This window comes from Fistularia commersonii, chromosome 4, assembly GCF_037954325.1.
Source record: "Fistularia commersonii isolate RoL2024-O1a breed Wild chromosome 4, RoL_Fcom_v1.0, whole genome shotgun sequence".
NCBI classification, from domain to species: domain Eukaryota; kingdom Metazoa; phylum Chordata; class Actinopteri; order Syngnathiformes; family Fistulariidae; genus Fistularia; species Fistularia commersonii.
Window position 1 is genome coordinate 17,136,356 of NC_141287.1, and position 24,790 is coordinate 17,161,145.

At 38.8% G+C, this 24,790-nt stretch overlaps 2 protein-coding genes across 3 annotated transcripts in view; one reads left to right on the forward strand and one right to left on the reverse strand.

Annotated features, from left to right (window-relative positions):
• LOC147234939 (glypican-6-like) overlaps positions 1-13,006 on the forward strand; it is a 96,730-nt gene extending 83,724 nt beyond the window's left edge. For both annotated transcript variants that reach the window (XM_086145641.1, XM_086145642.1), the window contains 3 exons: positions 7,715-7,851; positions 9,098-9,273; positions 10,135-13,006. In XM_086145641.1, coding sequence (XP_086001767.1) covers positions 7,715-7,851; positions 9,098-9,273; positions 10,135-10,340 — 519 coding nt within the window. In that variant the 3' untranslated portion in view covers positions 10,341-13,006. The remainder of the gene's footprint in view (positions 1-7,714; positions 7,852-9,097; positions 9,274-10,134) is intronic.
• Positions 10,445-17,576, reverse strand: dct (dopachrome tautomerase). Its single transcript, XM_086145643.1, has 8 exons — positions 17,054-17,576; positions 16,679-16,978; positions 15,751-15,851; positions 15,236-15,402; positions 14,914-15,093; positions 14,278-14,413; positions 13,981-14,182; positions 10,445-13,505 (listed from the first exon to the last, which is right to left on the reverse strand). Exons 1-8 carry the CDS (start codon positions 17,340-17,342, stop codon positions 13,330-13,332), a joined length of 1,551 nt encoding a protein of 516 aa, XP_086001769.1. The 5' UTR covers positions 17,343-17,576; the 3' UTR covers positions 10,445-13,329.
• Positions 17,577-24,790: the final 7,214 nt, after the last annotated feature.

Genomic DNA, 24,790 nt, shown 5'->3' on the forward strand with positions numbered 1-24,790 from the left:
CTCTCATTTTCGTACTTCTCCTGTCGTAGCCGCGGGCTAACCTCAAGCACAAACGCACCACTGTTTCATCAATATTCTGTCATTTTTTTCCCCCACCGCGGGATCATTGTGTGATAAATGTTGCCCGCCGTGATAAACTGTATCGCCCAAATGTGTAGTTACCATGGGACTGAACCGATAGTTAGAGGCAAAGTTATGTAAAATAAGGCTCTGAGTACGACCCCATGTCCATTGACAGTATACGCAACGCAATATAAAGGAAGACAACGCACTGCCATTAATCATACTTGAGATTAAGTCACACATGCAGCTTGGGGCGATATACCTATAAGTTGAATTTGCAACAAACTGGAGATGTCATTCAAACATTACGGACTTATTGATTGTCATTGAATGTACATTTTTATTACCATCAATATTACTAAGATCGCAACGCTTGGTGACGTATTTTTTTAAATTGTACATGTGATTATTTTTCTGCTTTTATTTTGTTAAACCAGAATATTTTTTAATCAATAAAATACTAAATAGACTTTAGCTGTAGTTATGGAATTGTATGTCACTTCTGCTATTTTGGTACCAACTACTTTGCGCTCTTTTATGATTTTTGGCACAAAGAGATTTTCTGTCACATTAAATTAAGGCCATGATGATTTATTTTTTTCTATAGCCGTTGAGGACCTGATGAGAGTCGAAAACAAAGTTGTGTCTCTTGAGTCTCACAAATCTACATTTAGCATTCAAAATTAGCGAAGAATCTGAACTTAACTTGACAACACAGTCAGTATGCCAGCATATCTGAATATTGTACGTGGGCAATTACATCAACATATTTTAGAGTGGTTCTTTTGAAGCGGTGGCTTTTAAATTCTTATATAACACTGAATCTGCGAGTGATAAATATGCATTACTTTTCTTTATTGCCTCAACAGTACAAGTATCTCATCCTTGGTTTTTGTTGAGAAATAATAAGATATATCACGGAGTCTCTCCATCGCGAGTGAAAATCTAGGCTGCAAAATCAAAATGTAAAATAATTGCCGGTTTTGAATGACAATAGATTTTCACTTTGTCAAATACCCATTCCCTGGAAGCAGTGTAATAACAATCTCACAGGGCTGTCACTGACATTCCTGTCACCATGAGCTATAAGAGAGATATAAGGACTGTTCAGGCTGACACTTTGCTGAGATCCTCATGTTAAATCTCATGGCGGTCTTTCATTGTGGCAGATTTACGTCGGTATGTAATCAGCGGGAATCAGCGGCAATCAAGGGAAACAAGGATTCTCCAGCTGAGAATTAAAGAAAGTGTGATTGCCTACAGAATTATACTAAAAACATGTTAATCATAAACATATGGCGCACAGCTTGGCAGAAGAGGACGGAAAACACATTGTATCCAATCTTTTTTTGTATCCAATCTTATGCATAACTGGCGATTTCTAAACGTGCCTTGCTTCGGTGCATCGGTTCCTCGCGTGTGACTCCGTGCTTCTTCCTGGTTCCATCTATCGCGCCCATTGTTAATTCAGCAGAGGAAGCATGCTTGCTGTTGCCCTCGGTTGATGGATATTGATTGGATAAGCAGTCATCTCGATGGTGGTTACCTGTTTTTGCAGCACTGACAGTCACCTTTAAGGTGAGCATTTCAAGCCAAGGACAAAATCGAGGCAACAGCTTCTGCCATCTATGGGGTATTCTTTGAGCCGCCGATATTATTATTACTCTCGGTTTTTTGTTTTATTTTTCAGAATATGCTGTCATTACAGTCCTTATCTTACTGATATGGGTCTTACAGAATGAGAAACTTTTTAAAGAATATGTATTTTTACTTCCTTTAACATACTGAATCTATATTATAATTTCAGCACACAATGTCAATATGTTAATTCACTTCTATTTCACTGAGGATAATGGCGTGGAATTTCATTACATGAAAGAGGTTAAAAATGAAACATAATTAAATGTAATTATAAATAAATGAAAACAATTCCAGTTCGTTAGGTAGAAGCAAATTATACAGGTTGTTTAAATCTTGGCTTCTGTCATACATGTAGTTTAGAAGATGAGAAAAAATTTAAAGGCTGGTGGCAGCTGGATGTATCCTTTAATATAAACTAAGAATTAATTTGGTTTCTTATTTAAAAAAAAAACGTCGGTTGAGGAATCTCTGAAAGAATAATATACTGTCTATGGCTTGAAAAAAAAAGTAATGTACCAGAAATGTAATAATTAAGTGAAACTGTATATTTCCATTTATAAGAATCAGTCTCCAGGCAATAAACATAGTAAAAACAAGACAGCATACATACTATTTAATTTAGTTCACTATATTCTATATTAATTAATTCAAGTGTTAATCTTTTATTCTCCTGTTTTAATCTTGTAAAGCACGTTCACGTTTACTCGGGCTATTATCACTGCTAACGCTGTTATTATTAGTCGGTTGAACAAACAGCGTGGACCTTACGATGTATGAGATACTACATAAAATAGCCGTATCACACACACGCAGAGCCTCAGCTCCCTGATACTCGACACTGTTGCGGTGCATGCGCATGACTTAATGTGTGTGTGTGTGTGTATATGTGGCTTTAACCACATCAGGCGCCCGGCCATAGATGACACTGTATTAGTTTTTAGGATTAACTCAGTCAACAAAAACAACTTTTTGATGAAGAAGCAAAGTTATTCTCACTGTGGCCTTTCTGCTTGTGAGAAACTATTTAGTCTGTCCTCAAAGTGGTCACTGGTCAGGGAGAAACTCCTGGCATGGCGGAGTTCTGGTATGAGCAGAACCGACTCCCTGACCTCTGTAATTGAGATGCAGGAAGAATACTGCATTCGTATCGAATGAAAAACTATTTTAACACAGACAGCGGGAGCAGTTGCCAGGGAAAATAAGTTGATCGAGGAGTCGTCTGCCCCTTGTGGTTTAGCGGTGAGACCTGCTGCCGAGTCTATGATTAGACTGAACATGCACTAATTTAGCTCAAACTTGAGCAGAAGGATACACTCCGTGTCAGGCAAGGTATGACATTCCCACATAGCTGCTTGAAAATGGATTAATTGTTGATTTAACAAGTTAGTGGGGTTTTCAGTAGCTGGAGACCTGATGTCCAGTGGGTTGTTTTATAGAAAAACAAGTTTAACTTGCTCTCTGGAGTGCCATGGGAGACACAGAGCACTACAGGCCAGATTGCTAGCACTGCAAGGCTGATGTGTGGGTGTTTTTCAGAGTAGCAGTTAGAACAACAGTCTGGACTTAAAATCCTTTTTTTTTTTTTTTTTTTTTTTTTTTAATGATAGGCGGCTAGTCCGTCACCATTCCACAGACTGATAAGTACTTAGGTCCTGTGACATAATGCCGCTGCCAGAAAGTGTGACTGCAGCTTCAAAGACAGTGACACGTCAGCTTTTGATCTGAGAATAGGCAGGGGCATCTGATCCGGTCAAAAGTACGGTTCGCTCACGTGTCTCCGTTGAGCCGGAAGGCGGCTCAGGGGTCCCGGCCCCGTTCAAATGTAGCCGGAGAGAGACTAAGCAACTGGTGGTCTGCCATCGAGCTGCAGGCACACCAACGAGACGGGTGATAAATACTGTAAGAAACGCTTTGAGTGTCTGGTAAACACGCAGACTTTAATCCTGCAAACACCATTATCTCATCGACTCACGCCGCTGTTTTTTTTTTTTGTTTTTTTTTTTGCAAATTATTTTTCTTTGAAAACATGTTTGCCCATGTGAGCGAGGCTGTTACTGTTCCACCACATCCAACATATTTAGGTGGGAGGGATGTAATTTGTGGGGAAAATAGTAATTTAAAGGTGTGTAGATGTGTGAGTTGTGACAGGCAAAGCTGTAATACATTATAGGCTACCTTTTTTTTTGCTGTTTACTGCTGAATTAATCTCCTTTTGTGCAGTTTGGTAAACATCCTGTATCTCCTGTTCCTGGAGGAACTGCGCCGAGACAGACAGGACAGAAATAATTTATCGCTGATGAATTTGATTATACCGACGATTGACTTTGGTTTGTCAAAACATGCCAAATATATCAAGCAGACGTAAATTTAGGGGCAATCACAACCGTGCCCTGTGCAGCTCATGTCAGCAGTGATTCTGATGATATTTCACAGGAGGACAGTTAGAAGAACATTTGAGAGACAACCGAGTGCACAGCATTATATCAGGGAAGGGGCAGACGGAGAGAGATGAACGGCTCTATCCACAAAGCTCCTTAGAATAAGTGTTCGATTGAAGGTCAGGGGTCGTGTGGCCATGAAATCTTCTCTTTCACTTAGGAATGAGGTAACAGCTCTGAAGACGAAGCAGAGAGAGAGAGAGAGGACCAGAGTTATGAAACAAACGGGGAAACTCAATGAAGTCATTTATGGCTCGTAACAGGCGGAGAAGCTTGTCTGTCTTCGAATGTCCCCATCCTCATCACATGCATGATGAGTTATGGTTAATAGACACATTAAAATAACACTTAATCTTAACATCCATGTATTCACTATTAATTTCTTGCTCATTAGTGAATTAAATTGATTATAAAGCACTTATTTATGTCATATTACATATGCTTTTCTAAAATAAGGACTTCATTAAACATGAATCATGACCTTTAGAGACTTTGCACTACTGGGTTTTCATTGTGCTTTTAAACAGGGATATTCATTCTCTTGCTTGGTAAATATTATCCTTTCTCAGTTTAGAAAATATAATACTACACAGTCTAATACTGCCTAAATTGAGTTTATAAGTCAAAATGTTTTCTCCATTGTAATGCGAGGTTTTCTTCATAACTTATTCATGAGTAGTTTGACACTTTTTAGCCCCAAATGTCTCCTGATTCTTTATCCAAACTTTTTGACTCGTGTGCAATGACCTTCTTATTTCCTGTCCGAGATTGCTCGGTAAAATCTGTTCTTGGACAATTTAATGCAAAATATTTTCATGCAGAATAAGGCATTAATAAATCTCTTATATGTTGTAAAGCATTCATAACCTAAGAATATGCCTGCAAAGCTAGTTAATTGTTAATTAAGTTAATTATTTTAAAGAAGGGTTCACAGTTTCAAGGGATGGCTGGTGTAATAATTTTCCTATAATCGCATGATGTGAAGTTGAAGTAAGTTTTTGGTTGTCTGTGCCCAAATTTTGTTAAAGCTTTGTTCATTGTCTTCACAAGTGACCCTGCTGTTTATACGAAAGCTATCAAAAAACATCAGTTGGCCACATTGGACCTCGCGAGAGGTTGATAAATATTTTAAGCTTCACTGATTAAAAGACATCAAGGTTTTGTGTCTGTTTTTTTGCATATCTAAAGAGTTCTTTTTTTGCCAGATGCATTGACTCAAAATAATCAATAATGGAAATAAATGGCATGGTTTAAAGTTAATTATTATGAAAGTAAATCCTTTAAAAGAAAAAATGAATCATGGGGGACAAATTGGCAGGCTGTTGTGCTGTGTGACACTGTGATAAATAATCCATCAAAAATGCTATTTGTTGGCCAAATACAAAAGTTAATGAAATGTAGAAATTTGTAGAAAAAATATTGCAATGAGAACAAGCCTAGTGGCTCAGTAAATACTCCACTAAACTGCCTTGACCCAGGACTTTCAATGTAATTTAAAATCTTAATGCCATAAAATGATTTACTCAATTCTTCTATATTCCTGGCGCCTGTAAACTCGTCAGTTGTTGAAGATGTATTGCCATCTAGTGGTTACACAGCCTGCTTGCATCCTGTTACATCCTGATATCTGACTTTTCACTGATATATGTAAATATACATTACAATAATGTATAATATACATTATATATTACAATATACATTATATATGTCTGTGAGTGTGTATATATAACACTGTTTGAATGTGTGCATGTATATGTATATGTATATGTGTGTATATATCCATCTATTGTTTATCTATATTGTTTATCATCTATTTATCTATCTATCTATCTATATATATATATATCTATATATATATATATATATATATATATAGAGAGAGAGAGAGAGAGAGAGAGAGAGAGGGAGAGAGAGAGAGAGAGAGATAGCGTGGATGCAAAATACTTTTAATGTTACACTGTTGCCAATTCCTTTACTACTTTGAATTTCAAGAATATATATTTATATATGTGCATGTGTGTGTGTATGTATGTTTGTATGGGTATGTGTGTGTATGTGTGTGTATGTGTGTGTGTGTGTGTGTGTGTGTGTGTGTGTGTGTGTGTGTGTGTGTGTGTGTGAGTGTTGTTTGTGTGTGGGTGTGCAAGCGTGTGTATGATAAACTAACCCATCTTTCAACCAGTTTATCTTGCCTTTCACTAGTTGATTTAGAAAAAATAAGGCGATATTAAGAATCCATTCACGCATAATGATACATGTCTCTTGATAGAATATTATTAACCTTGAAATGGTTCAATTTATTCACTTATATTAAAATGTATCAAATTGCACCTCCTCCTCCATCCACAAAAGTGGTAAAGAAACTTCTTGGTTGAAGTTGTTTCCCTCGTCATTGTATGTGCGCCGAATGCTTGAAGTCGGCGGCTGCGTGAACCGCATACGGAACCGTGATTGATTTCGAGCAGAGCAGAGAAAAACTTCACTTTTGGCGGACGAGACCGGAGCACTGATTTCCATTCTTTTGCCAGCAGTGAAATGTCTAGAAGAACAATGAATGAAAGGCATTTTTGAGTTGAAAGCAATCTGTGTATTTTTCAGTTCATTTGATGACGAAAATGTATTAAAAGTTTATTATACTCCGCTTTTTTTTTTTTTTTTTTTTTTTTTTGTAAATGTATATATCCCTGGGCGTATCTTGCTGCCAGATGTTGAGAGAAACTGAGAACCACTCACTTGTTCACCTAATCTTAACGTGTGAGGTTTAGTCAAACATTGCCAGTCAATCTCTTGCATTGAGTACAGCCTTGACCCTCTGGGCATTATCAGAGCAGCTGAAGTGCCTTGGCATCAGTGTGACAGGATTAACACATCAAAAGCAGTGCTGAGGCCTACAGCAGCGTCACATACTCAGTACAGCACCTTTCATGTTCTGCTCAGGTTGACTACAATTTCACGTAAAGCCAACAGCAACTCAGACGGAAAAAGATAATGGGGCCAACCTGCTGCTATCAGGCTTTTCCTCAGCTTCAGTGAAATGTCAAATTCTATGTGTTTGAAACTTTGACAAAGTTTGGAGCTCGGGATATGATATCTGACGATGTCACATGGCAGCGATGCAATGGATCATTTATGTCTGACAAAGCTGGAATTATAGCTGCAAGCCTGGTCTTGAATTGTGTGGTTGAACTTAACTTGAGTTTGAGTGAAATCATTTTCCTGGAGTCAAAGTAGTAAATTGTATCAGCTTTAAATTACAACAATTTTTTTTTTTTTCCCCAATCCATGTGATCGCATGGGGTGATCGGTCCAAGGAGGCACAATAACTCTACAGATGGATTTTAAATAGAGGCTCTGGGGCCCAAGATGAAGGTCTCAGTGGTAGATTCTGATCTTTTTCTTCTGTATTTCAGAAAGATTTAAGAGTCCCCCTCCTCCCCAACTCTCCGATTTAATGTCAAAAATGTTATCTGTTTCAAGGGTAGCAAAATATAAGCCTTTGAAGCATGTTGAACTTTCAGCAATGTCACGTCTCTGTTTGTACAAACGGCGTACTCTCCTCCGTCTCTGGTTAGGTTCTTGATATCAAAAAGAAACTGAAGCTGTCAAAAAAATTCTGGTCCAACCTGCCGGAGGCGATGTGCATCGAGAACAGGGTGACCGCTGGAAACACCAGCGATGACGAATGCTGGAATGGACACACCAAGGGCAGGTAATCAGACAAATGTTTACTAACTGAACAGGGCGTTGATGAGTCAAATAGAATCATGCAAGCCAACAAAACAAAACATTCCCGTCTCCCGGAGCTTATTTTGGTATTTCAAACCTAAACGTATTCTTGATGTATATTTTTGCTTTATCAAGTCAAATAATTGACGTTTCTGAGGAAATTGCAAGCACTGGCATTAATCCCTAATTCAATAATTTGAAGCTGTACATAAATGCCTAGTTACATTTAGAGTAGTTTGCTTGAATCCAAATGTATATTGAAAATTCCTTTGGCCATTCATTTTAATTTCCTCCATTAAGCACAGTTTATTGGGTATCAGTCAAATAAAGTGAAAAGTGAAAAAAAGAACTTTTTCTGCAGTCTACCTCCTCCTGTTATTTGGGGTCATGGCCTGGAAAATCTTGGAAAACATGGCTTATAAGTCCAAAGTCTATTCATGTAGCCTTCTATTAATCTCTCTAATCCTAGAATTAAAGATTATGTTTTTATAGGAAGAAAATCAACACAGAGTTTAAAGCTAATGCTAATCTGCAGCTATTGTCTCCAGTAGAGCTTTTGCATGCACTCTCCAAATGAAAATACGAGAAAAATATACACATAATCCCAGAATAATTTAACAGTTGTAGAGTCACAACGTCATTAATATTAAAGCATGTCCTTCTATTTAATAGAACCTTGTTTTTCAATATGGTTTAGCCCGTTTAACGGCTGCCACCGCTCTTGTTTATGAGCAAGGACAGTAAAAGTGTCCATATTGGTAGCAGTCAAGGACATGAGCCGTCCTTTCAGACGTGTTTAGCAGCGCCTCGCTGACCTGGGCCTCTGGGAGACAATTGCTGTTGTGTCAGACGATTTGTTGGATGCCCTCACATGACGACCTGCTGCTTGTTTATCAAATGGGAACACGGGCGGCTGACACGCTCTCCCGAGAGAGACGTCTCACAAGTATGTCAGAACATTACCCAACATGATTAGGTCGAATATGCATTTCGCTAACATCGTTTTGCCCTCAGCGTTGGGTGATATCAAGAACCGCCGCCTGAAACGTTTTCCCTTATTACGCGTTCCCTCTTTCATTGTGACACATTTCTGCTTTTCACTTCAAACAGCCTCAGTACCGTTTTGTTTGCATGCACGTTGTTTTGATAATTGACTAATAAGCACTTGGGGGAATCCGGGGTCGTCTTCAGAAGCAACCTCATTTATCGTATCTGTTTTGATCTGAAAGGTATTTCCCTGAAGTTCAAAAGGATGGATTGACCAATCAGGTGAATAACCCAGAGGTTGCTGTGGACATCACCCGGCCAGACACCTCCATCCGTCAGCAGATCATGGCTCTGAGAGTGATGACAAACAAGCTGAAAAACGCCTACAACGGGAACGATATCTACTTCCAGGACTCAAGTAAGATAGTTCGCTATTCCCTTGCAGAGAATCTTGTGACAGTGTGGCGCTCCTACATCCTAAATAGTTGTCCAGTTTCCTTTTTAGAGCTGGGTTGGCAAGACATTTTAGCCTGTGCTCCACAAAATCCTTATTAAAAGAGATGAGATGGTTTCATTATTACTCAATGACCACTTATACGCACAGGTATTAAGAGCAATTTTAATGCTACCTCGGTTATCGCAGAAGGGGGAGAAGAAAGAAGGGGATCTTGGTAGATTGAATGAATTTCCAGTCCGGGGATCAATAAAATTTATCTTATCTTATTTTATTGCCTCCCAACCAAAGACCTCTTATTTTATATAGCTTTTATTTAAATGTATAAATATTGTATTTCAATTTGTCCCTATTCTGTTTCTCTATATCTGCCTGTATTACTCTTCTTATGATACCTGATATCTTTTACAGAATTCCATTATTGATTCATTTCTATCATGAAATATTCAAAATGTCATAGTTTAATATTACAATCATTTTTTGTTTTTTTTATCGGATACAAACAGACACAGTCACACACATACATATGTCATATTCGGATTTAGTCATACGTTTCATTTTTGTCCTGTCTCTGTTGTTTCCTCGTATGACTACGCCCTCAGTATCCTGTTTAAATCCTAACAATTTTATTAATTAACATAGTCTGAGGTACAGAAAGATTGTACTTTTTCCAATGTAAAATACTTTACAGTGAATATTGTCGATGTTTACCCCATGCGAATTTTGTGCTACTAGGGTTAAATGAGGTTTTATGAACCGATGGTTTTCAGGCTATTGACGTTGACACTGACAGTGACATTGATGAGTTTCATGATGGCGTTGCAGGCGATGAAGGCAGTGGCTCGGGCAGCGGGAGCGGCTGCACAGAGGTCTGTCCCACAGAGATAGATGCCATTGTCTCCGAAGCGCCGATAGTGGAAGCTGACCGGAGAGGCCCCGTGGATGATTCTGCCCCAATGTGTTCGCCCTCTGCGGCCCTGCCAACCGTGCTGGCCCTCTCAGCCCTGGCACTCCACCGAGAATGGAGATAATGCTGGAGGGACCGGCTAAAATGGACAGCAGGGTTTTTTTTTTTTTCTTTGTCGTTTTCACAGTTTTTGTCTTCGGGGGAGGGGTTGGGCAGATCAGAGCTTCGTTGACCGGACTGTATTCAGGCTGACAGCCTTGAGGCTAAAGGAGTGTGCTCTGGAATAAAAAAAGATCAGTCATGCATAATATTTTCCCCACTTTCCCAAAGATTGTGCAGTGCCATCCGTAGACTTGATATTGCATGGCATCGCCTCCCTACTTAATACTGATGCCAGAACGGCAAACTGCCCGTGAGATTGAAAAGAAAAGATATTACTTGCACATATGGCAGGCATTTATGTCAGTTATGGAAAATTCTGACGTGCACTTTGATTGCATTTTAAAGACAAAAAGAAGATTTGTGTCTAGAGGAATGTTGAGAATGTACAGAATGTGGTAAACAACTAAGGGGTAGGCACAAAACCTTCGATATGTGTTTAGTAGAATGTTTGAAAAAACAAAAGATTATGATTTAAATGATTTTTTTTCTTAAATATGTATTTCTTTTCATCTAAATTTCTCATTTGATTTTTACTTCATCCCCACAAAATACGTGCCATTAACCGATTTGATAAGAGAAGACTGTCAAAATAGTAATTTCTTTCAAGTTTTTGATCAGATGTAGCCTCTAAATATTTTTGCTTAATTTAAATTTAATTCATTTGAGAGTAAATAATTCATTTTTACCAGTTGCAGGTCTAGTATATCATGTGTTAGCCACTCATCCGCTCTCTGCTCCCAGCTGTGCTCATGTGTTAAACTTACACTTTATTAAATAGGATTCAGCTGCCGTTTTATACTTCCATTTGCCTTGCAAAGAATTAACTGTTTGCAAAATATTTTGATATCACGCTGGTTTCCCGGACTTTGGCCTCGGGAGAGGACAGCCTCGATGAGGAGCAGTTAGATGGCGCCGCCACAGTCTTGCCATTTCAGTGGTGCTGTTTCTGTATTGTTGTGAGGCCCACGTTCTGTGTCATTTCAGTTTGTCCATGTAATAGATGGCTAAAAGATTTCAACCAAATTATCATTTTGATATATACAGCATATAGTGGTGCTGTAAACATTTATCGCTATTTATTTGGATTATCCATTCATCCTTTTGATTTGTTAAAAAAAAAAAAAATCTGAATTCTTTAATCCCAGCTCATCAAATGTGAATTCTCTGGCTTCTTCACTTTTCTATGACAGTAAGTTGAATATCTCTGAGTTGTGGACATTTGAGTACATCATTTTGGAATCTGGACTCTTAAATCGTTTTCTGATATTTTATTCAGATGAAACAATCAATGAATTTTGAGAAGACGAAAAAAGGCTGATTCATCAATATTGAAACTCATTTTTAGTTAGTAGACTTATTCTATGGTCTGTATTGTTTTATTCATACAATTTCGTGTATGCTTTATCTGCTCAGCAGGAAATGATTGATTCTGTAATTTTTTGCTTTTTTTATTTTGTACTTTGTGTCCTGCATGATGAAACACAATAAGGAGATTTCACAGCCCTGAAAATAGTTATTTAAAATAATGGCCTTTGATGCATGTCGTGTTTGAATATGCTTAAAAGTTTCACAATGAAAATCAAATCCACTCAATACAGAATCATCATCGCCAAATAGGATCTTGCTGCTCTTGTCCTGTAATCCTTACATCCAAGAGACGCGTCCTGCTCTCCCGCTGTTTTGTTATATTTTTAATCATTTTTCTCAAAAAGTGAAATACCATCAGGTGGCACTAAAAAGTCAAACTGTAAATCTCAATATTCATCGCCACTGTAATACAAAATGGAAATATTAAGAGAGGAGGCGGCATACAGAACACAGTAGTTGCAGGAAATGCAAAGAAAGGGTCCCTAAATGTATCTGTAAAGCCTGAATGGTTGTGTCTGCAGCACAGACAGGCTTGAAGCCGGCCACAGTCACCTGTGAAATGAGAATCTGTGGAGAGTGGAGACCGGACAGGGCTGAACGCTCCGGTGAAGCTCCTCAGTAGAGCGTACTTACAGAGAATGTGAGAGGCCTGGCACTGCTGAGGGGGGCGGACAAAACCAGCCTGTATGTACATCCACTGTTCTCTGAGAGCCCGTCAGCTCCATAACCAGCAGGCCAGCTAAGCTTACTTATCCACGGAATTAGCCTGTGTTATGCCTTTCATAGTATATCAATGAATATTTGTTGAGCTATTCTTTGTTGCATTTAAGTCAGCATTAGCATTCACAGTGCAAGAATAAAGAAAAAAAAAAACACAGATGAAATATATGAAATGTTACATTTAAAAGGATTCTTTATTGTGAATATTGCTCTTACAGGATGCCCTTTTTATGTTTTGTATCATTGAACTTTTAATGGTAATATTTTTGCAATAAAATATTGAAAATGAAGGTCTGGTCAGACACATCATCTGAAAAACAAGAGTTAGTAAAAGATGCTTTAGGTGATTTTTTTATAAAGTGCATTGTTGTTTGAATTGGAGTCCCAATGAAGTCAGATTGTTTGGGTTTGAAAATAATTCCGAACGACGGGATGAAGATTTAAGAAAAATGAAATATGCCTTACCGTTTTTCAGTGCAATTAAGATAATTTCATTTATGTTTTGTTACTGTTCTTGAAAATAAATATTTATTAAAAACGTTCCAATAGATTTGCATGTGTTGTGTTTGCCCAAAAAAGGTGAAAGGCACATAAAACTGAGAGGAAAAACTGGCAGTGAAAAACTTGTTTCAAGTATGAAGTCGATTTGTTTGCTTTCACCGGAAACATGTAGGTATCAGTCAGTATCTCTGAAAGGATATTACAATGAATTTGGATCTCATATCTAAAAGTACTATTGTCACTCATCTACAAGATTAATACTTTTGTCTTGTTTCACAGTCGGGCGACAAAACATGGAAGTTGCCTGCTCCATCTCTCCTATGTGTGAGTATTGAGGTGCTTCTCAAAACAGCTGATGAAATCTAGGCTTCCTCCGTGTACTTCCTATTTGTGAAGTCTGCCTTTATCAGAGGTTCAAAGCCTCTGTTTCTCCGCTGACGCTGGTAGAGCACAAAGATAAGGAGAAGTACCAGGAGTCCAATGAAAACTCCCCCGAGAGTCGAGCCGAGCACGAACACAGTGGCTCCTCCATCCGCATCTGAAAGATGAAGTAGACATATTCAGAGAAACTTTTCTGCAACAGAAACACGGTGTAAATGTAACTCACTGCATGCTTCTTCTTTTGTGATGTTTTTATTGTAGTTTTTTTCTTATCACTGCCATATAACAAAGAGGCTTTGTGATGTTTGATTGAGCTGTGAATCAATTTCATTCAGGCATGAAGTGAGAGGCGTGTTTTAAAAGTTGAGACGTTGAGATTAGTTCACTTTTATTCAGTTTGATCTCCAGCTACATACATTTGAGTTGGCTCTATTTTACTGCATGAGATGGTCTGCACCTTCTACACTGTAAGTTGTCTTGGGATATTATATATTTTAGTCTTTTGAAAAATAAAATGCCAAATACAGGTAGTAATTGTTATTTAGGCTATCATTGTATTAAAGATGACAACATAAATTGCCCACTTGAGATACTAACTTGATAAGTTAGTTCATGACTTTTTCAAAACTCACCCTCAAAGTCAACGGCGTAGGAGTATCCCAGCTGCTCTGATGCAATGTAGATCTCTTCATTGGTGACCGGGGGGAAGAAGGGAACCATGTTGTAGTCTCTGTTGTGACCAATGGGAGCCATCTCATCCGGGAACGTGCCGTTGGAAGGATGAAACCTCCTCATCCACTCGTCAAAAATGGCATCAGTGAAGGCGTGGAGAACCTGTCGAGCAAGCAATCAGAAACACCGCAGTGATTTTTATTACAACCCTTCCGCCATTTAATTTCAGCTGAATCCCATAAAAATCAGATTCTGACCAGAAAGATGGGGTCGTTGGCTGCTGAGTGAGACAAAGCGCTGGTTCCATTGAGCACACTGTGTACCAGGTTGTGAAGATTACTGACGGATTCATCCAGTTCCCCATCTGGCTTTTCGTACCCTTCAAGTGCGTTCCTGTCAGTGCCAAAGCAGAGTTTTGAGGTGAAGTTGTTTCTCTTCCAGTTGAAGTGTAAAGTTTTAGTCTCAATGAATGACTGCAAAACTGAACGGTCTGGAGTTTCTTACAATAATAAGAATATAATCATAATCAACAAATGAAAGATCAGCTCAGTGAAGCTATAACAGATTGCTATTTTTATTATTGTTATTATCATCATTCTTGTTGTTTTTATTGTTGTTGTTGTTGTTGTTATCGTGATTATTTAATATAAAAAAATATGATATTACAAATAATTTAAAAATGACTAATAAATTATTTGTTATTTATGTATTGATTTGCTTGTGAAAGTGCTGTGAGTGAAACAGGATGCAACATTCAGAGGAGGATTTCAGTTACTCCTATTCATACTGCAGAAACTGTCAGCTAATCTCTTGTCGTGACGCATACTCATTGTGACGGATAGTATTATACAGTACCGTTATTTAATTATGATTAATGGTAATAAACATGTTACCTGAAACTAAAAGAAGAGTTGGTGAAGAAAGGAGGGCTGTCAAAGTCTCTCATCCCAAGGCATCCTCTAACATCACCCATAGAGGGCAGAGACATGTTTCCTCCGCCCATCATACCCCTCTGAATGAAGCCCTCGCTGGTTCCATTGCAAAGAGTCACCAGGCGATTGTAGTCGTCCAAACTAGTAGTAAACATAAGAAAACCAGACTATTTCACTGATCGGTTCAAATATAAATGAGCTAACTTCCCCCCAACATGCATAATCCTAGTTCAACCTATTTCAAAATGATTATTTTCCCTTGACATTGATAGTGTGTGCAGACCTGTTACAAACAACTCCCCATCTAGAGAATCTGGACTGGCCGCTAATGAGAGAGGGGTTGTCAGGGTTTCGTCCTCCCAGCATGGAGTCGGTGCATACGTCACACTCACTCTGCCCTGTGGCGAAGTTCCAATATGGGATGGCAAAGTTCTCGTTGCCGGTCAATCTCTGCAGCAAACACACACATTCTGCTGATATGACACCATAAACAGAGGTGAATGACAGGTGCAAACAATGTTTTTTACTTTTCCCACTCCTCTCCCCTATAGATGCACATTTTTTTAAATAAAACAAAAATGTTTCCTCAAATATCATGGGCCAGAGTTAAAAACAATAAATAAAAAAGATGATTAAAATTGCAATACATATGCATTATAAACCAATAAGAAAACAGCTTACTCAACCTTTAGAAAGACCCCTGGCACATTATGTCAGCTAAAATCCAGTGTGTTGATTTTTTGCTTGTCTGCTTGTTTCTTTTAATACTCTTTTCCTTTTTCAGAAATTTCAACATACCTGTAGCTGTCTCTCAAGGCTGAGGAGGTGATACCTGTGCCAAGTTATAAATGCTGGTCCCTTGTGTGAGAAATCGATGGCTTTGAAAGGACGGCCAGGACCTGACAAGGTATATGAGTTATACAGTTTAAAAGTATATAAATACAAGTAACATCCCCGTTAATAGAGCATCATGTTCACTTTAGTTTACACAGGAAAATAGTGTTATAGGTTATGCACACACATTTTATATGCACATTTTATATGAAAGTAATAAACAAATGAGAGGAAGTAAAATAATAATTTAATTAAAATTTCAAGTTAGTTAAAGTTCAATTAAATAAATACCAGCTACCTTCCCGAGTCTATCGGACTCTTGGATTGCGCCAGTATTTGTTTGATTTTCCTTCCTAAAATTTGTTTATGGGCATTGGTTGCTTTTAGCTATAAGCATTTCTCTGGTCTTGTACCAATCAGCCATCAGCCAAGTAATTTTTTTTGGTTTGCGTGTACTTCCTTTCGCTTCCCAATGTTATTTCTTTTTTATCAGCTCAAAACAAGAAGTAAATGGTCACCCGAGCATCATAAATCAAATCACAAACTGTCCTTTTTATGTACTGACAGGAATTGTATTATTTCAAATCGAGGTGTAAATCACTCTGTGTCAGCTGGTAATGAATCTGGAGTGAAAGGGCATATTACCATATTATTATATTTACAAATATATGGTTCCCTCTCAAAAAAAAGCAAAAGACAGCAAAGAAAAAGAAAATATTTGTGATGAATATCAATTGCAGCTCCATACATTTGAATATTGATGCTCTGCAATTATATACACATAAGCTTACACTTACAGTACTTTGATATTTGATAATAAAAATTTAAGGTAGCCCCATGAACAAAGCAGCGAGAATGGTTTGTGTGAATCAAAATGAGGATGCTCATTTACCAAGCAGTGTGTCCCGGACAGAGTAGTAATGCTGCCAAACAAAGAAATCATAGATGGAGATGTTGGCAACCTGGGGCTCAGTTCCATTCGGTCCCAAGAGTCCCAGCCAGTGCTGGGTAGCAATCACATAGTCTGGATGGGTGGTCGTCTTTGCGAGCTCCAGAGCGTTCAAGAACTCCTGGAGCTCTTCAGGGGTCAGGGAATGAATGTTTTTACGTACGACCGGCGCTTTTCTCTGATCACAGTTTGGTCCGGTCCAGCCAAATTTACACTCGCCACAGTTATGGCCAGCAAAGTTACCTGCAGCGCAGAGGGCAGAGATGCAGAATCAAGATTTGCCTGTTAGGTAACCCTGAGAGAATTCTGACCACTCACCGATACACCTGCAAGTCTGGTTGAAGAATTTCGTCGGCCACCTCTCTCTGTCATCGACGTTTCTCAGTCTGTACGGCCCCCCCCAGGGTTTGCTGTCAACCCGGACGGCAGAGCAGCTCCCTCTCCCCGACAGAGAGCCGCAAACATTTGCAGAATCTGAGCCCAGAGAAGGGCAGCACTGCTTGGACAGGATCCCGTCAACTGTGCAACACACTCGAGGAAACTGAGACTCTGATGGTTCCGGCCAAAAAGATAAACAAAAAAGACCAAGAGCGAGCACGTTCAGCATTTTCCACCTGTTTGTTTTCTCCAGACAGTGGTGAAAATGAGTTTGCTGATCAATTTTCAGCTGGGAATACGGTCAATTAGTTCCCAGTAAAAAGTGTGTAATCTCAGCCCACTGCCGTCCCCTGTTGTGTATCTACAAAATGAGACACAGTGATAGTTTACAGAAACAGGAGTCAAAGCCAAATCATCTTGTGTTCCAGTTGGTTAGTCGCCTATCAAGAAAGCCACTATTTTCTGTAGTGGCTTTTGTAGAGCTGGAAAGGATTAAGGCTGCGGTCTTGTGATGATCACCTGACACTGGAGCTATGAGCTGGACTCTGATGTGAATGAACACAGAGGAACTGCCTGAAGGCACCATTAAATACCTAGACTGTCTTACTTACTCGAAAGTGATGGGTTAGATAAAGGAGAATAAAATAAGTGAGTGCATCAGAAGTAAAATTGCTAAGCACTCAATAGGAATATTTCATCTAAGTGATTCCTGTGTTCCTTTTTTAAGCGTCAATCCTGAAGACATAAATGAAAGCATACGGCTTTATCATCATAGTATTATATTTTTAGTTGTTTTTTTTTTTGTTTTGTTTTTTATAGCTGCTCAAACGAATAACACTCAGTGGAGGAAAAACAATCCGCTTTCTCGATTGTGCCCCAGATCTCTTGTGTAAATGATGGGGGGATTATTCACATAAACCCCAACAGAGGGTTAAGTTTATCAGCCTTCTGTTCTCAGATTTTTATGCAAACTTTTCACCCTTCCCCTCCTCAGCTGACACCGTGAGCTGTGCATGTGAGGCAGGCACACGGTGACTGTGGGTCCTGTTGGAGCAGAATGCGAGCCCGGTGGGGTCCCTCATCTTTAAGCTCCACGCCATATAGCACTTGTCGTTCAAAATATAAACAACATCTAACCAAGGAAATCAAGAATATTTAAAGTAACATAGTTATTCATTCCGACAACAAATAAATTATCACCCATGGAAGAATAAGCCACAAATAGCCCCTGAGATAGAAGAATTGATTCTGTTAAATATACTCAAATGTTTTTTTTTATTCCTAGCAAAGGGTGATCATTGCAAGTCCCTCTATGGGCTTTTTCAGCTTTATGTACTTTTGTCATATCAATTATATGATATCATATTTTTGTCTTTGTGGGTCTTTATATGTGTGTGCGTTTGTGTGTGCACCAAGCATATACAGTACATACATACATACATACATACATACATACATACATATACAAAATTGTATTCTTGTGTATTTTTGCATCTCCATTTGAGTTCCCCTCACTAAACAGGTTTACTTTACAATGATCTCTTTTGTAGTTCCTTAAAACAGCCTTTTTTTTTTTCTTTAAATTGGCATGATATATGTGAGGCTCATAAGACCCAGATGATGTCATTGATATATAAATATTCCATGATGTTTCTTATTTCTTGATTGTCTGTGTTGTATGTATTGTATGTATTGTATGTATTGTATGTATTGTATGTATTGTATGTATTCTACAAAAGTATAAACGTATTACTCCTGAGATTTTAAAATACAGTAGAAAAAGTACAATCTGTCTATTTACATCAAACCTGATATTACCCTGGAGTTATAAGATAAGATAAGATAAGATAAGATAAGATAAGATAAGATAAGATAAGATAAGATAAGATAAGATAAGATAATACTTTATTGATCCCCCACAGCAGCACAGGGCAGAGGACAGGTATCAAAAGACATTAAATAATAACAATTGCAATAACAATAAATAGAGACATTAAAAAGGACAGAGACAACAGTAAAGGGATAAAAATGTATGAACTGCTACATGAGGACAGGAGTAAAGTGACATGAGTGTGTCACAGTTGCTGGTAACAGTCAGTGGACAGATGTGACTCCGGCGGGTCAGAGTTGTGTGCGGTCCAGACTGCTGTTACACAGTCTGATATTTGGGAGCACAAAGGAGCGTCTGAAGCATTCGCTTCTGCACCGGGGTGGGATGATCCGCTGGCTGAATGAGCTGCCCATCAGCCACCGCTTGTCGTGCAGGAGGTGAGAAGGATTGTCCAGGTCTGCTCGAAGTTATCCTTCATCCTCCCCTAAGCTACCCTTTTCAGGCTGTCCAAGTTTAGTCCCACCACCAAGCGGGCTTTCCTCACCAGCTTTTTGGGCATATTGACATTACATTACAGTCATTGGGCAAACGCTTTTAACCAAAGCGCCTTACAAGAAGTGCAATTAAGTCATCGAATATCCAAAGTATCAGTTGTTGGAGGTCAGAAGTGCCCGCTGAACCAAATAGCCATCTCAGACCCATATACATACATCCTTTTTTTTCTTTTTTTTGGGTGGGGGGGCTAAGTGAGATTAGTAGGCTAGTGCTTGGTTAAGAGGTATGTTTTCAGCTCACAGCAAAGATTGGCAGCAACTCCACTGTTCTGACCTTTTTTGGGAGTTCGTTCCACCACGAGGGAGCCAAGATTGAGAAGAGCCGAGACCGGTTCGATCGGCAGCCGGGGGCTCTGAGTGACGGGGTGGACGGTCGCCAAGAGGTGGCAGATCGGAGGGGACGAGTTGGGACATGTGGCTTGACCATAACCTGGAGCTGAGACGGGGTTGTCCCATTCACTGCCCGGCAGGCGAGTACCAGGGACTTGAACTTGATGCTGGCGGCTGCCGGGAGCCAGTGAAGGGACATAAGAAGGGGAGTTGTGAGGGAGAATTTGGGATGGTTGAACAGCAGGCGGGCTGCCGCTTTCTGAATAAGCTCCAGAGGTCTTATGGTCACCGCTGGGGTGCCGGCAAGGAGGGAGTTGCAATAGTCCGAACGAGAGATGACTAGATCCTGGATGAGTTGTTGACCTAACCGGTCTTAGCACCACCCCACTAGCACACTAAAGCAAAAAAGAGAGCGCTGGCTACCATCGACCGGTAGAAGGTCTTTGGAAGCCCGCTACACCAAACGACCTCAGTCTCCTCAGGAAAAATAACCTGCTCTGAACTTTCCTGTTGTGGGCATCTGTGTTATTAGTCGAGTCCGTTTTTTTGTTAACCTGGACCCCGAGGTACCTGTATGAGTCCACCATCACCACCTCCTCACCCTGGATGGTGATTGGTATCGGTCTGCTCGTCCACTATCACCTCCTTGGTGTTGGTGATGTTTAGTTGAAGGCGAAAAAAAGCGCTGTCCAGTGTATTCCCGTGTATAGGGCTCTTATGATTCATTTTTTTCAATTATTTTTGAAGTACTTATACCTCAAATCACTACCTGCATGTGCTCTCAAGAATGTGAAGTTGCACATGTGATAAAAGATAGAATAATTACTTGCTCTGTGTTCCTAAAAGTCGTCATGATTTGCGTTTTATCATGTGTTTGTCAGTACCCTCTGGAAATACTATGATTATGTTTCTCTTCAAGCAACCTTTGTTCACATCCAGAGATGTTTTAAAAAGACGGAACCCCTGACGCTCAGATTTGTCTCTCTGACCTCCTGATTCATTCCAGGAGCTTCTCATGTGACTGCTGGTGGTTTGAGTACAAGGAAAAATTTACAGTTGATGCAAGTCTGATTCAACCTGAACAACAAGCGTGAGAGTTTTATTTGATTGATTCTCTCATTGTTTGTTTGATCATGTCATGGACTCTAAATTACCTAGAGTCGCATGTCAGGCGTATGGTGGTATTTACTCTCATTTCATTTTTATATCTATACCTTTTATATCCATATCTTGATCAAATGATATCAAATTCCCAAAATGCTTAAAAGGGCTCTAAAATTTTAATCTGATACATGCACTTTCTTACAGTTTCAGCATCAGCCTTTTCAAGGAATGGAGATTCATGTACCTTTAGTGAGGTAACCTGAAAAGTACATCTGTGGCTTGAAACAGGGAGTAGACATAAACACAGCCTCTTGAGAAAATTCGTGTGACCGTTGAGTCCTTTATACAACAGACCTTTAAGTTTCACTGCACTTAACAGGATTAGCAGGGGGGGGGAGAAATTCCTGCATGGAGTCAAATGGAATGTGTCTGTAATTATTTCATTTTCATTTAAGAAAACACGTGAGTGTGTAAAGGTGGGGATAATTAGTGAAAAAGATGAATGTTTATGGAGAACGATTCGATTGTTCCTCGCCACAGTTTGTCACATGAGGTAAAAATAGGAAGACTAAAACCTCTACTCAAATCAAATCAAAGGGAAGATAACATCAGTATACTTTTCACATTAAAAGCACATTCATTTGATTTTCCCTGCAAACTGATTTAGTGCAATGTGAAGAAAGATAAAAACACACTGTCATAAATGAGTCGGAACACCTCCGACATGAACTTGGGTTCATGCACACACTTCCCTGACGGTGACACCCTGCACTGACATTTATGCATGAGCACATCTTTGAAGATTTAGAGCTAAAAATATAAACATATATAAACATCCTCACGCTTAACAAACATAGCAAGTATTTGGAGATGGGATTCTTTTTTAATTGTGCTTAAAGATAAAAAACAGCAGGTGCAGCACTGGGAGTGACTGAGCTGAGGACTGAATAATAAGTGTTCTAAAAAAGCTGGATAGAATAGACAAATATTTGGAAGTAAACTGTAAAGTTTAAAAACTTCCATTGTATATTTTTCACATTTACTTGCTTTTTATATTCATTTTTCTTTCCTTTAATGCGTTTCTTCTCTGTTATGACGTGTATCCTCAAGCACAAATAGATAAGAGGGAATGATTGTAGCCGGTCACCCGCTAGACCAAACCTGGAACCAATGTGGAATTCTCCCAACTGAACCGTTATTTTTCTTTCAGATACTTTTGATTCCTTCGTGTTGACCAGCTGATTTGTTAAGCCAAAAGGGGGGAATCATTAAAATGTGTAAATAATAGAATCCATTATTCCCACTGAAACACAGGATGGTGCCAGAGAGCTGTGAAGGCTTGTGAACATCACTGCCTGCAAGACTACAAAAGTGAAAACCGTCTTCATAAAATGATTGCGCCTGATAAAGAAAATTAAAATGTCTTTTTCTTTTTCCTACTAACATTTAAATCTTATACTTTTTGCTGCCACTTGATCTGCTAAAATGTTGAACAGAAGTAATGAAAATCTGCTACAAAAGACAGAACTGCTGTAATGGATTTAGATTTGCATATCATATAATTAGAGGATACAGCATAATGGTGCACACAAAATTATGTCCATAATGCCTCTTTGAAGAAAGAAATAAATGAAACAATTATGTCAAGAGGAGACGATTATTCGTTTGTGACATTATATCAGTAACAATGTGGATAGAGAAATGCATTTTCTTGAAAGCCTGGTGTGAATATTGCACTTGGCACTTAACCCACTCTCAAAATAATGGTTAAATAATAGGACGCCTTTCATAAATGTTACTAAAGCCACTCAAGGTACATTTGAGGTAAAACGGGAGAGAATTTAGGCTGCTGGGGAAAAGAAACAGATTCAAACGGCTCTCGTTGTTTGTGGTTTGTGGTATTGGAATTAATGCAAAGTGAGGAGCCACTCAACAAAATCTAATGGCTTTTTCATTCTCTCCTCCATATTCATATTATACTTTAAAAGGGAACATGGAGGACTTTTTACCCCGATGCAAATGCAAATAACACTTCCAAAAGGTTTTATAACACCTTGATTTAAATCATATGATTACAGTGTTTTGTTTTGTTTTCTTTGAGATTAACAGATCAGATTAAATATTAGGCTGAACATAAACTTTGAAAAATTATTTTTACTTCCAGATTGTTCACCGTAAGTTTAAAGCATTTTACTCATCTTATTTTAGATTAGAGAACCGGAACCAAAAATAAAAAAAATCCTAGCACACAAAATATAAAATGTCCAGTAATTTTAATTCTGGTTAATTTTCTACTCTTAAAATAATTATGACTACCCCTATTTTGTTGTGGTTTATCCAGCTTTTATTCTCATTTGCTCTCAATTTTTCTTTATAGCATCTTACGTTCCGGACCTTTTAAGCCTCACCAAATCCAGTCTTTGTTGTGTAAATCCAGACAAAAAAAAAAGATGGCATATCAACATTGACTGCATTTGTAGCAGCAGTTGTATTATACTTTATATTGGTATAAGGGACATCTGATATTGAGTGGGAGATGAATGCAGTTTGGAAGGGAATGCAGTATCTAAAGGCTCTAGCAGGGGGGCAGTGTTGCCGTTCCTGGTGGCTCTGGATCAGTGGGATGACTGGCCCTAACTGTCTGCATTTCCTTCAGGATGCTCGACCAAATATGCCATGAAATAGTCTGGGATTGGACATCTTTGTACTTTAACTGTCACCATTTAAAATCTCAACCATGCCAAGCAGTGACTGAGAGCATATACAGTGGACTGGGTGGTATGCAGTCATGTGAAATGAGTAGCCTGTATAGAGTTTTAATCCTCTTTAAGACTCCTATCCATCTCCAAATTAATATCTAGGGGCCACACATCCTTCTGCACTACTTTGTCGGCTGTATAAGCCAGTTCTCCAGCAAACTGATCAAATTATTCACTGGAAAATAAGATTAATAGTTATGCTGGAAAACACGCTTGAGGTCAATTATTTGGGAGATCCAATGATATACTCATTACAGTATAAAGCCAATTCAAGGACAAACAGCATGAAGAACTGTTTTGTAGATTAATTGCCATTAAAGGTCAATATGCGTTCAAATTGATGAAGATGCTATCCATTTTCATCAGTACGAAGAGAACTGTATATGGGAAACCTATAATGCTCATTACATGCATTTAAATGAGTCTGTCCTAATTACTAATCAGTCTCTTGTACCATTAGAGATGGAAATTAGAAGTACAAAACAGACCCTTGGGCATCATTCACTTGGAATATATTAAAGTTTTCTTCTGCGACAGTATAAGTGTTGGTATTTCGAACGTGAAAACCCTCAAACTTTATCACGTGTAATTGAATTTTGCAGGCAAGACTTTCACTTTTTTTTTCCCCTCCCGCCGAAGCAAAAATCTTTGAAAAGGTGTAACACTGAAGAATAATTGTTTGAAAATATTACACAGTGGTGTGATATATTTTTATTCAACCGGCTTCTAAAAAACAAAACTATACTGTTTATTTTGCTATGCCTCAATCAGAATATTGGCTAGACCCTTCAGTGATTCTTTCTTCAGTGATTCCCGCCCACCTCTCTGGCAGCTTACCGATTTACATTTGAGCATAATGCAAGCATTAGAGGAGGCACAAGGCAGCCCTGATAAGTTACAAAGTGCTCCAGGGGTAAACCTCGTAAGAGAGGGTTTGGAGTTATTTACAGCGTTCAAATCCTCCAAAAATTCATGTCTGGGGGATGAGATTGGTTTTGCAGTTGATGCTTTGCACACAAAGCAAACACAATACACATGGAGGGTGTTTAGCTGTAAATGACCAAATGACATTAATTCTAATTGACTGATCTCATCCCAT